The 12,482-nt window shown below is 54.9% G+C and overlaps 1 protein-coding gene across 5 annotated transcripts in view; it reads left to right on the forward strand.

Annotated features, from left to right (window-relative positions):
- The first annotated feature begins 109 nt into the window (after window positions 1–109).
- Window positions 110–12,482, forward strand: part of LOC100720704 (kinesin-like protein KIF19) — a 37,275-nt gene continuing 24,902 nt past the window's right edge. For 4 of the 5 annotated variants that reach the window (XM_013152789.3, XM_013152790.3, XM_013152792.3 and 1 more), the window contains exons 1-7: window positions 110–2,270; window positions 3,027–3,107; window positions 5,884–5,994; window positions 8,472–8,559; window positions 9,148–9,284; window positions 9,513–9,638; window positions 10,623–10,817. In XM_013152789.3, the coding sequence (XP_013008243.1) occupies window positions 2,184–2,270; window positions 3,027–3,107; window positions 5,884–5,994; window positions 8,472–8,559; window positions 9,148–9,284; window positions 9,513–9,638; window positions 10,623–10,817 (825 nt within the window). In that variant the 5' untranslated portion in view covers window positions 110–2,183. Of the gene's footprint in view, window positions 2,271–3,026; window positions 3,108–5,883; window positions 6,065–8,471; window positions 8,560–9,147; window positions 9,285–9,512; window positions 9,639–10,622; window positions 10,818–12,482 lie in introns of those variants that run through there. The other variant, XM_063234117.1, reaches the window with a different exon arrangement.

Below are 12,482 nucleotides of genomic sequence, written 5' to 3' on the forward strand. Positions count from 1 at the left end.
CTTTGGCCAGCCTAGGCATGGTACCTTCTGCCTCCCGGCACTCACAGTGCCCTGTGGGGACCCTCATGACAGCTAGTTTGTGGAGTCTGCTCCTACTGTGCCGTCTCTGGCCATGAGTTAGTCCACAGAGTTCAGTGGAGTTGCTTGCATTTTTGTTTTCTGTGAAGAAACATGTCATTTTATCTGATGAAACCCCTTGAACTTTGCAGCTAGGCAAGGTGGAAAGTTTGTGGTGAGGCTCAGTTCAGGCACTGTGTCATCTCGAGTGTTCCCTTCGCTGTCTGGGAGGGGCAGGAGCAGCCTCTGGTGTTGGCTCAATCCTGCCCGCAGTGCTGCCACTGTCTGCCCTGTGCATTTTGGTCCTCCAACTCCCTTGCATCTCATGGTGCTGGAGGCACAGAAGGGGCACTGAGGATCAGTGGCCAAGGACATGGGAGGCCCAAGGCCCACTGGAACTCCCAGAACAGTCTAAAGCCTTGGGCTAGGGGACAAAGCCCAGTGTGGCCCTTGACAAGCCCCTGGAATGCTGTGCGGATGTCCTCGGGATGAGGCTGTGCCCTGGGCTCATCAGGGCCTCTGTCCTGGCTGGCCCCTCCAGTGAGGGACACTTGGTGCTGTCCTTTCTCCTGATCTCTGGCCCTTCTTCCTCTAGTTCCTCTGATACTGTCACTGTCGGAGTCCTGTCCCCTTTAGCACACATTTTTATAGCATTCTTGGTCATTCCCGTGTCCTTTAAATGTGTGTGTCCAGCTTATGGCAGTGAGAAGAAAGCATACAATTCTATAACAGATTTTTTTAATAGCTTTCAAAAGTGTTTCACTGTTCTAAACTCAAATGTAATTACCTGATTTGTAAATAAAACAATTTGAAACTGGTGTTCTCTTCTCCATAGAGATGGACTCTCCAGGGCAGCTTCCTGCAGGGGAAGTTCCTTACCTGACTTGTGTGTGGCTCCTGAGCAAGTGGGTGGGTGTCGTAGGGCTCAGGACTGCCTTCGAGGCCTGTCTAGGAGAGTGCTGGAACCCTAGACTTGGATTCTCCAGGCGCTCCCCCCCCACACCAACACCCACCCTTACTTTTCTCAGGGAAGGAGTCAGGGATGTGGGAAGTGGAGGGGTGGCAAGGACTATCTGATGCTCAGCATTGATCTGGACACCAGCAGTGGAGGAGGATTGACCAAGCACAGTGCTGGCTTTATACAGTTAAACTGGCCAGTTTGGATCCAAGAAAGGCTGGATCCTTCCTGTTGGATGAGAGCCTGCAAGCTTAGTGACCTTGTGTGAGTCTAACTCTACTCTGCCTCTCTACCCTCTTTGCAACTCTAGTTGGAAGCCTTGTAGGTGGGCTCAGGTCTGGGATTCCTGGATCCAGGATTTGTGAGTTTGTCAGACTGCAAGAGCATTATGGACATCACTCTGGATCTTGTACCCTTGCTACCTGCATGCCAGGCTGTATACATTCTTGGAGCAGGGCTGTCCTCCAGGGTTACAGTGAAAAGAGCCCAGCAGCAAGTACACCTGATGGATCAGGCCATGAGTGTGAAAGACTTAGAGAAAGACTCACACTGCATCTAAATACACCAAACAGGTCATCTTAGGTATCTGGAAAAGAACTTTACAAGATGTTTAACTTGACAGCATTTGCTATTTGTTCCCTCAAACGAGAAAGCTTTAAGACAATGGACCTGAGATAGCAAAGTGGCTCCAGCAGTAGACAACATCTCCGGTGACCCTGTAGCTCCTCCTCTTTGGCTCAAGGTGGGAGGAAAGGGCTCTACACTGCAAAGGACAGGTTTAGTCCATGTGCAGGGCAGGTGGCAAGTGGGCTCAGCAGTGCACAGAGAGGCCCGTGAGACCCAGGTTGCCATGACAGCTGGGTGCACAGGCAGGAAGGCTGCCTTGTTCTCCCAGCTGTGGCTGTTGTGGGTGGACGAAATCAGGTCTGCTCCCATGCCTGGGACCCACTTAGCTGTGAGTGTGCTGTTCTGACTGCTGAGAGGGCTAGAGGTGACATCAGGTTTGTAAACAAGCTCTCAATGGCCCTGGCTTTCCCCTCCCCAAGGACTCAGCTGATGTCATGGGGCTGGGTGAGGTGAACTGAGATACATCTCCTTGCCTCTGCCTCTGCCAGGATAGCAGGAAACACCACAACGAGTGTAGCAGGGGTCTATCCTGGCTGGCACCATGCCTTCCCAGAGCACCACCGACCTCTCCCCATCCGGGGGAAGCCCAGCCTTCAGGGAGATGGAGCCCAAGGACCAACAGCTCATGGTGAGTGTATCCCTGTCCCAGCTACCTGTCCTCTGCTGGGCATTCTCAGCCAAGCACCCTCAGGGCGGGTCTGTTCCTTGGTTTTCCCTTCCTGGGACCTGGTAACCTACCACCCCCTCCTCATCCCCTGCCCAGTGAGCATCCTTTTTCAGGAACCTCAGGGCCCACACTAGGATGCCAGATGCCAGGCACCTACTGCCTGAATCCTTAGTTTGGTTGGCCTTTGGGTGAGCTAGGGACTTGCCCCAAGCCTGTAGTCCAGTCAGTTAAAGACCAGCATGTGTGGCTACAGTTCATGTATCATCTAACCCCAGGGGTCTCTGTAGGCTCCCTTGATAAAGGGGAGCCAGATAAAGAAAATGGAGTCCTACAGTTTTCCTCTTGGTGTCTTCCCAAAGTGTTCTGTGCTGGCCTGATGAGCTAAGCTTGGTGCGCACTCTTTCTGGTGGTCAATACTGGGCAAGGTGGTAAGTTCCTTCTGCAGCTGTGTGGCCTGGGGCAAGTTAATTCACCTCTCCATGCCTCAAAGTCCCATGTGTTCAGTGAAGGTGACAGTGGCTTGTGTTCCTCAAAGCATTGCTGGGAGGCATGAGCACCTTCGTGCGAGTGTTGAGGAGTTAGGACAGAACAAAGGGGTGCTCAGGGTTGGCCCTTCACTCCTTCCCCAAGAGGAAGAGCAAGGCAGAGATTTGGAGTCTTGAGGAGAGGGACTGTTTTAGGACACCTGTGAACGTGCTGTGTGTGTCCTACCCACAGGTGGCGCTTCGGATCCGCCCACTCAGTGAGGCTGAACTGGAGGAAGGAGCCACCATCATTGCCCACAAAGTAGGGGACCAGGTGAGGGAGAGAGAGGAGACGTGTCCATGGCAGAGTGGCTGTGAGGCTCTGTTACAGTGCATGCTTTCCTCATTTACCACATGCTCTGACATGGGTAGAGCCAGGATGATGCCCCCCACCCCACTGCTGTGGTGTAGGAGGACATAGTGGGACCCTGGAACAGAGCAGGAATGTGGAAAACTGTAGGAGCTGGGCTCAGCTATGTGTCAGGCCAGCTTGGCCTCAGGAGCCCTGAGAGCAGGAGGAGAGGTGGAGTGGACACAGCTGGTAGGTCCAGGTCTAGGTCTAGATCTGCTGGCAGAGCCCTGGGGGTTGCGCCTAGTTACTCACAGGGAAGCATTGTCCTTGGCTGTCACTTGCAAGAATAAATGCAGAATCTAGGGGGAGAAGTGCTCGGTGGGCTGGATTCTCCTGCTTGTCTTCAGTAAGTAAGAGTGAAATGTGGCTCTGGGGAGGTTGTTTATCTTCAGGATAGAAGGCTCACGATGCTGGTGGAGGGAGATCCCTGTGATTGCTTGCCCCGGGGACAGGAGCACCTCGTTCTTATCTGGTAGGTCAGGAGGAAGATGACTGGATGGGGAAGCCAGGGGAGGGCAGCACAGAGGCTATGGAAGGCTAAGCCGGACAGGACAGTGGTTAGGATCTGCAGTGCAGAGGGCTAACATGGGCACACTGAGTGCTGCTCTGCTGAAATTCACATGTGACAGTCCGTGCTGGAGATGGCGCTGTCATCACCTGGCAGCATCAAGGAAGGAGACGAGACTTGACAGAAACAGCACATGGGGCCCATGTTCTAACAGGGTAGTACACCCCAAAGATGAGGCCATCGTTCAGGTGCCAGCAGGCAGGGCAGGGCTGTAGGAAGCCAGCTCAGTCTTCAGAATGGCAGGCTATGTTTTATACCACACAAATTCACTGTGTATTCCACTCTGCTGGTCACCCAGTGAGAGACCTCACGCCCATTAAGCTGTCATATCCCCCAGCCTGGCCCCTGGCAGTCACCGGTCTGCTTTCTACCTGGATGCTGGATGTTTCATATCAATGAAACCCACAGTATGTGGCCTTTTGCGTGTAGCTTCTATGTAGCCTGTTGTTACTGAGGCTCATCTGTGTTGTGACATGCTTACATTTTCCTTTAACTTTGATCTTGAAATGTCTTCAGACCAACTACGAAGCTGCAAGAATACTATAGAGCCCCCCATATTCCTGCACCTGGATTTTCCAGATGTTGACATCTTACTGTAAGCTTTCCTAACCATGACCTGACATAACCCTCTCCCCTGCATACTGACTGCTTTCTCCCCAATCCCTTTTCAAAATTTTTATTCTGAGGCAGGATCTCACTAAGTCACTGAATTGCCCAGACTGGGCTTTAATTTGTGATCCTCGTGCCTCAGCCTCCCCAAGTGCTGGGCTTGCAGAACATGTGCCACTGAACCTGGCTTCAATAATTTCTTTATAACAAAAGAAAGAAGTATTTTTGGAGCTCACATCCAATGCAGCTGATAACTTTTTGAGGGCCCAGGACTCAGGGGCTGTCCCATTCACCCCTCTCAGCACCTTGGCAGCGGATTCTATGATCACTGCCTTTTAACAGGGGAGAAAATTGAGGCTTGGAGCACAGTGACATGTTTGAGGCCTCCTGTCTGGTGACCATGGAACAGCTGGAAACCTGGCTTCAGGGCTCCAGAACCCTGGTATGGTCACCAGCTCCACTGGCCCCTCCATGGCCCTCTGAGTTGGAGGCCGTTCCAGTTGGTCCTACAGCACAGGCCTGGCCCACCGTGAGCACACACAGGGCGGCCCCTGTGTCCTCTCATCCTATAGCCCTCCTGGCCTTGGAAGGAAAAGAAAAGCACAGAGTCAGCTCACGTCATGGAACAAGAGCTGGCCAGCAGCCAGGAACAGCCTTGGGGACCTGGGTGCAGCTGCCACTGATTCCTCAGGAACTGCTCCAGACTCTGGCCCACAGGACCTCAGTTTCCAAAGCTCTGACTAAAGGAGACGAGCTGGTAGCCATACCACATGTTTGTGGTGCCACCCTGCCATGCTCCCCAACTCTGTGGTCCTCCCAGGGCCCGCCAGTCCATGAGTTCCCACCAGGCAGGGTGTATAGTGATTCCTAGGAAGGTCTCCCTTGAGTGCTCTGTCCCCAGAGAGCCTCCTACACTTCGCTTTATAATTGCATATTCCTATGGGGTGGGAGACACCGCAGGGACCCCAGGCCCTGAGGAACAAAGCCACAATGGAGGGTTGGTTTTCCCTTCCTGTGCGTGAACTATCCCTCGCCCCCTGAAAATCCTCGGGGCTGCGTAGGGTGAGCACAGCAGTGGGTGGCCAGCCCAGCACCCATAGTGTACAAAGTTCCTCCTCCCGTCTTCATTGGTTCAGGGTTGATTCTCTTTGGTTGTCACTGTGGGGCCCAGGCCCCAGGGGAGTTGCTGCTGACACTGGTCTGTAGTGTCAGGCGACCTGTTCCAGTTGCCCTCCTGAGGAGCCGTGGTTTGTCAGAGATATTGTGGGTGTGTTGGGAATGTGGCAGCAGAGCCCAGCATGCTGGGGAGCTCACATTTGCCTTGGGGTGCAGGAGCAGGAGCTGCTGCCTGGCACAAGAGGACCAGAGTGGGTGCTAGGTTGGTGGACTCCAGCACAGAGGCCCACAGCTCCTCTAACATCCACGTCTTACCCTGGCCCTGGTTCAACTTGAAGCTTGGGCCTGTTTCTTTGGGAGGGCAGGGAAGGGTCTGACCAGCTTTCTCCTGCCCCTCCTGTTCAGGCAGTTGTACTCATGGACCCTAGTGAGGACCCCGAGGACACCCTGCGTGCACACCGGTCCCGGGAGCGCACCTTCATCTTTGACAGAGTTTTTGACCAGCATTCGACACAGGTGCCCACTCGCCCACCCTCCCCAGCCTACTCGAGTCCACTTCTCCCAGGTCACAGTAAGGACAAAGGAGGTATGAGCTGAAAACCTGAGCAGGAACAGGACTGGGAGCCCCTCCCCCCAAGCACAGGCCAGCAGGGGCTTCTCTTTAGTTCAGTAACTCACTCCCCCAACTGGGGCCCCTCCTGTGCACCCAGGGAGGAGACCTGCTGCAGCCCATGTCCCAGGAAGGCTGAGGGCAGCAGAGGACCCTCCGTGCTGCTCAGCCTGTCAAGCTTGGTGTGGGGTGGCCAGCGAGGGCTGTCCTGAGCCGGGACATCTACAATACACTGAGGCCTAAAGGGGGACGAGCCGGCTGTGAGGACAGGAAGGAGGGTCCAGCCCATTGCATAAATGTGCACCAAGGCTCCAGAGGTCACAGTGAGGCCAAGTCAGACATTCAGGCCAGCATCAAGTCCTGCTCCTTCCTTATCCTTCCCACCAGTGCTGCACGTGACTGAGGACCCATGCTGTCCCCTGTGTCACTAGAGCCTGATGCTCCACCTTACAGCTATGAGTAAAATCAAGATCTGAGCCCAGGCCTTCGAGTCAGGGTACAAGGTGATGGAGTCTGGGGACATTTAGCCCTAAGGCCCAGTGAAGGGACCGTGCTCTGCCCCTCCTCAGTGGTTTCCTTCTGCCAGAGAAGTGGAAAGCTGGTCCCAAACCTGACTCTGAGCAGCCCAGGCCTGGTGTGACAGAGTGGGACACGCCCCTGCAGACAAAGGCAGCTTTGCACCACCGTCTGTTTTGACCTCCCATTCTGCGGGTTGGCAGGCTCTCCTGGGCAGACTTGCAGACACAGGCTGGACACTGTCTGCCAGATGTCCCCAGTGATCCACTCACTCAAACTTTAGTAGGTTTTTTCCCAGTGATCCGCTCACTCAGACCTCCGTAGATTCTGGCACTGGCCAGCAGCTCCTCCAAGTGATCTACCAGCGGACCACTTAGGCCTTCTCTGTGTGGCATGGGTTTTCTTGCAGCACAGTGGCCTTAGAGGTGCAAGAGAACAAGGTGGACCCTTGAGTCCTGGCCCACAGCTGGCACAGAACCACCTGTGCACACCTCACAGTCAAGCAGTGCCCAGGGGTGACCAGGCTCAAGGGTGGGAGATCAGACTGGGCCCCTCTGAGGAGAAGGGGAAGCATCTATAGCCTCTTCAACCTGCCACTCTTTCTCACCAGCCAGTGCCCTGATCTGCCAGCAAGGCCCCAGCTGGGGCCTCTCCTGGGCCTCTCCTGGGCATCTCCTGCCTTCGGCAGGGATGCTGGTGGGCCAGAGAGGGTGCCCCTGGGTCAGAACTTCACATGGTTACACAGCAGTGGGTAGGAGGGGCCTGAGTACCAGCATTCATCCAGCAGCTACTGTGAGCTTGTGCTGTGCACAAGGCCCTGGGGTACCTCGTTCTAGGGTTCTTGCAGTGAGCTTGTGGAATACATAGGCACAGATCCCCACTCTCCTGGTGAGGGAAGACCAGGCTGCCTGCCTGTGATCACACAGAACCCTGATCAGGCCCAGGTCCACAGCCAGAGAGAGGCAGTGCAGGCTGTGGGGTCCCAGAGGAGCAGTAGCGGCAGCAGTTTCATGAGCAGGACGCAGAGAAGGTGCCTAGGAGGTGGGGGCTGCTGCTCTGTCAGCCTGGCTGAACTTGCCTGCCCTGATGGTGTCTTTCCTTGAACTCCCTGGTGGGCAGGGAGCTCACTACCCACACATCCCTACTGCTAGGTACTGTGGTCTTTTACCACATCCTGTGAGCCCCAAATTGCCCCTGTTGTTTGAGTCCCAGGTTAAGCCCACAAAAAGCATCATGATAGCCAGGCGTGGTGGCACATGCCTGTAGTCGCAGCTACTCAGAAGGCTGGGGCAGGAAGATTGCATGTCCAAAGCCAACCTGGGTTAGACAGTGAGAACTTATTTCAGAATAAAATTTTTAAAAAGAACCAGGGATATAGCTTGGTGGTGGAAGGCTTGTCTAGCATGTGTGACACCTGAGACCATCTCTAGTACTGCAAGAAAAAAGGAATCATGATGCTCCTCATAAGACTCCCAAGCCACCACTCCTACCAGAAACTTGCCTCCTTTTCAGCCTCTCAACTGCAGAGAAGCCCTGGGAGGGAATCCTCTGTGTTTGGGCTAGGGCAGGTCAAGCCTCATGGTCGCAGCTCTCATGTGCCTTTGTTTTAACCCACGAAACCCCCCTTGAGTTCACCACCATCTCACACCACAAGGCTCTGCACAGGGAGGCTGTGTGCCCAGAGCAGCCCAGTGACAGGACTGGGATGGGAACCCAGGAGTTCCTAACACTGAGCTCTGTCCTCTGTGTGCCATGCTCATAGAGAGGGACACCACATTGTCCACCACCACACTGTCCTCTCCAAGCAGCCGCACTGCCAACTCAGGCTGAACATCCTTTGACTGCTTGTCCTTCGGTCTGTCTGCAGGAAGACGTGTACTCTACCACCATCCGGCGTTTGGTAGAGGGCGTTATTTCTGGATACAATGCAACAGTGTTTGCCTACGGCCCCTCAGGTACCATCCACAGTGTCCTGGGGAGGGAACTGGGTTGGTGGCAGAAAAACCTGAATAGCACAGGAGCCTACGTCCTGGGCCCTGGCTTCCTTTCAGCAGCAATAAGAGGCAGGTGGGATGACCTCTGCTCACAGATGGGAAATAAGCCCAGAGATACAGCAACTTCCACAAGGTCGGGGTGTGAATCTAGAATTCAGCCCAAGCCTGTGCTCTGCTACCCATGAGAAGCACAGTTTCTTCTCTGAGTATAATTTGAGTTCAACCATTTGCAGACCTAAACTCCCATTTCTCAGAAGTGGAACCAAAGGGGATCAGAGTCAGACAGGCCCAGCCCTAGTCCTGCCATTGCACAGACGGGGAGACAGGAGGGAAGCAGCTTGTCCAGAGTCGCAGTGTGTGCCCATTTTGAGTTCTAGTATATGCCAGACTCAGAAGGAAAGAGCAGCTGGGTCCTCACCTTCATGGGGTACAGGGTGAAGGGGTGAGGCACCCCTGTAGACACACACCCCTCACCCACAGAGATGTGTTAATTCTCTTCTTGGGAAACAACACAGCTGAGCCCGTCTCAGGAGCCCACCCCTCCCGCAGGTGCAGGGAAGACCCACACCATGCTGGGCATGGACGCGGAGCCTGGCATCTATCTGCAGACCCTCACTGACCTCTTCCAGGCCATTGAGGAGACCCGAGACCACATGGACTACTGTGTGTCCATGTCTTACCTTGAGGTGAGCCTGCCTATCTAACTTCACCACCTTGTCTGTAGGATGTGTGTAATAATCAGAGACCCGAGTGTGTGTGTGAGGCACCAGCCCTGCATGTTACCATGTGCTGGCAGCCTGTGCAAAGCCTTGGCCCCGTTTCTCCAGCAACTCAAGCCCTGGTGGTATGGAAGTCCTTACAGGGGACTCTTCTCACCAAACCTTCTCTGTTTCAACCTTTCTGTTCCACTCCAGATATATAATGAAGTGATCCGGGACCTCCTGAACCCATCTTCTGGATTTCTAGACATAAGGGAAGATTCTAGGGGCAGCATCCAGATTCCTGGCATCACAGAGGTCTCCACCTTGAATGTCCAAGAGGTGAGGGTCAGCTACACCACATAGCTCACAAAGTTCTGATTCAAGTTTGCTGAGCAGAGACCAAAATGCAGCTCGATTGTGGGTTTTAGCACTGGGATTTGCACTCAGGGAATGGCAGTCATTTCTGTGGTGACAGCCTCTCTGTTAGTACTCAGGGCAGACATCACTAATGGACCCACGGCACAACCCTCACCCAGGCCGCCTGCTACAGGCTCAGGCCTCTCACACAGCATGACAGGTAGTCCCGACCTCTTATCTGGATCTTGGTCCACCTGCCACCTGACATAATGGGCGCTCCTTCAGCAAGGGCCGGCTCCTGACACATCTATAGCTCCACCCTCTCTCTGCCTCTAGTCTGTGTGCCATCCCACACTTGACTCATCCCAGGGTGGGCCTTCTCCTGCCCAGGGAGTCTGCATGGCTCCTTCTCACCTGCAGAGTCAGCACTGACTCCTCAGTGCTGAGCCCTCATCCCACATGCATGGCCACGCTGGTCCAGCTCCATTGCTGCCAGCCCCTCGTGTCCCAGTGTGGGCCTGCTGGGTGCCTCCTGTTCTCAGCAGCCTCTCCACACACACCTCACAGTCCTAGCCTGGGGATGTCCACAGCGAGTGCTCAACAGGGTCTCCCTGGCCTGAGTTCCACAGTTTCTTGCCTGGCAGCTGGGTTCCAGTCCCCCAGCCAATGCCAGCAACTCTGCAGCTCCTTGGAACCTGGAGCTGCTCTGGGAGAAGAGGTGGGGGATCCACTGGTGACGTCTGCTGGGGATGGAGAATGGGAAGAGCCAGTGCAGGGGGCAGGACTCTGCTGTTTCTGCTTGGTCACATGTGACTAATTTTTGAATCACTTCCTACAATCAACCACAAATTCTCCCTTCTGTGGGGTACATAGAGCACCGCCACCCCTCCACTTTCTGGGTGTTCCTTGAATGCACACCTGGCTGCTCAAACACTCTGGCCACCCCTCTTCTGCCTCTGTCCTCAGATCATGCAGCTCCTCACCAAGGGCAACCGGCAGCGTACACAGGAACCCACAGCCACCAACAAGACATCCTCACGTTCCCATGCGGTACTGCAGGTGACAGTGTGTCAGCGGCGGCGTAGCCCAGACCTGGCAGAGGAAGTGCACCTCGGCAAGCTCTTCATGGTGGACCTGGCCGGCTCCGAGCGTGCCTCCCAGGTGTGCCCCATCAGATGTTACTATGTCCACTGCCTTAGACCCTTTTCAGTCCTTGTTGACCAGGCCTTCAATGCCTGGAATAGCACTAGGCCCGGAAGAGTGGGCTGCTCCAACCCCCACCTCCCTAGCGAGACTCACCATTCCTTGATTCTCCTCTCTCTGGGTGTGGGTGTGCAGCTCCTGGCAATGGCATCAGTGTCGTGAGCAGTCCCTGAGTGCAGGGACCCAGCCAAGGGCCAGAGATCCAGAGGGAGCTGACAGAGGCAATGTCAGAAGAAGGTCATCCATAAGTGATGTTGGTCACATCCCTCCAGTGTACCCCGCACTTAGCACACACCAGTGCCATCCCAGGAGGGCAGCGTCATGCCCACTAGACAGCATGGAAGGCGTGGCCCAGGATGGTTTGGTTCAGCTTTGCTCAGAATCATGGAGGGCTGGGAAGTAGGCTCTGGGGGTGGGCATGCAGGTGAAAGGTGTGCATGCAGGTAGGTCATTTGCCATCCTAGGATTGGTGACCTGGGAGGGGTGCCCCCCAAATCAGCAACACCCCAAGATGCCACAGCAGCACAACACAGAATACTGAGAACAAGGTTGGTAGATAGACAGCTGCGGGTATGTCACCAAGGAACTGAGCACCACAGAGGAGACTGCACTGGCTGTGGGCAGGGGTGTCCTCAGGAAGCAGTGGAGACCAGACTGGCCTCCCTAGGGCTTGGTGACAGGGGAGAGCACCACAAAGGAGTCCGGGTCCTGCGCCCCTGCTCTGTTTCTTCTACTTGCTGTGTGGCTTTGGGCAGGGCAGTGTCCCTCTCTGGGCCTTGGGGCTTGAGCGACATATTCAGTGACCTAGTGCTATCTCTGAGGTCTGCTGTGCCCTCACAGAAAATGTCTCACAGAGTTTGTTATGGGCACAAGGTCTCCAAGAAATCTCCTGCCCCAACATAGACACACAACACAGGACTGACTACCTCCAGCTTGGTCAGTCTGGCAGCCTGAGTCTACTGACATCTTGCTTATGTGCCCTTGCTGTGCACAGTACTGGAGACCGAACCTGCCTTCCCCGCTCAGATACAACCACAGCCCTTATTAATTAATGGGCTCCAACTTGTGCTTCTCCTGCCTCAGCCTCCTAGAATGCTCAGAAGCTGGGCAAGTGCCTCCCTGCCCAGCTTGTGCTGAGCTTTACACATGCTGTCCGGTGACACCCTGCCACAGCTCCACGAAGCTTGATTGGGAAGTAAAGAGGCTAGACAGACTGGGAGATCTGTCGGTTGCAATCAGTAGTTCCAGCTACTCCAAACCATGCGCCGGTGGGCTCTAAAACCCTCACCTTTAAAAGAAAGTGTAAATAATTCTTTTCTGGTTTCTAAAACACAAAGTGCAGAAAACCTGGAAGATGCAGGGAAGCAAAGGGAAGAGGATGAAGGCGCATCCCGCCATTGTCACCGCACTGCGAGGTGGTTTGCCCAGCGGCAGTTTTGGTTTCCAGTTTGGTCCACCTGTTCGCTGGCACTTGCGGGCAGTCGAGCACTGCTGTGGCCAGGCTCCCGCAGGTGTCCAGGATCTGAGGGCCCGGGGCCAGCAAGGGCCAGGCTGTGTGCTCAGGGGGCCTGTGCTCCCTGGGCAGTGGGCAGGAATGTAATCAAGTGTGAGGAGTCAGCAGGA

The sequence above is a fragment of the Cavia porcellus genome, unplaced genomic scaffold (genome assembly GCF_034190915.1).
Source record: "Cavia porcellus strain 051 isolate PalLab524CR breed Dunkin Hartley unplaced genomic scaffold, mCavPor4.1 scaffold_23, whole genome shotgun sequence".
Classification (NCBI taxonomy): domain Eukaryota; kingdom Metazoa; phylum Chordata; class Mammalia; order Rodentia; family Caviidae; genus Cavia; species Cavia porcellus.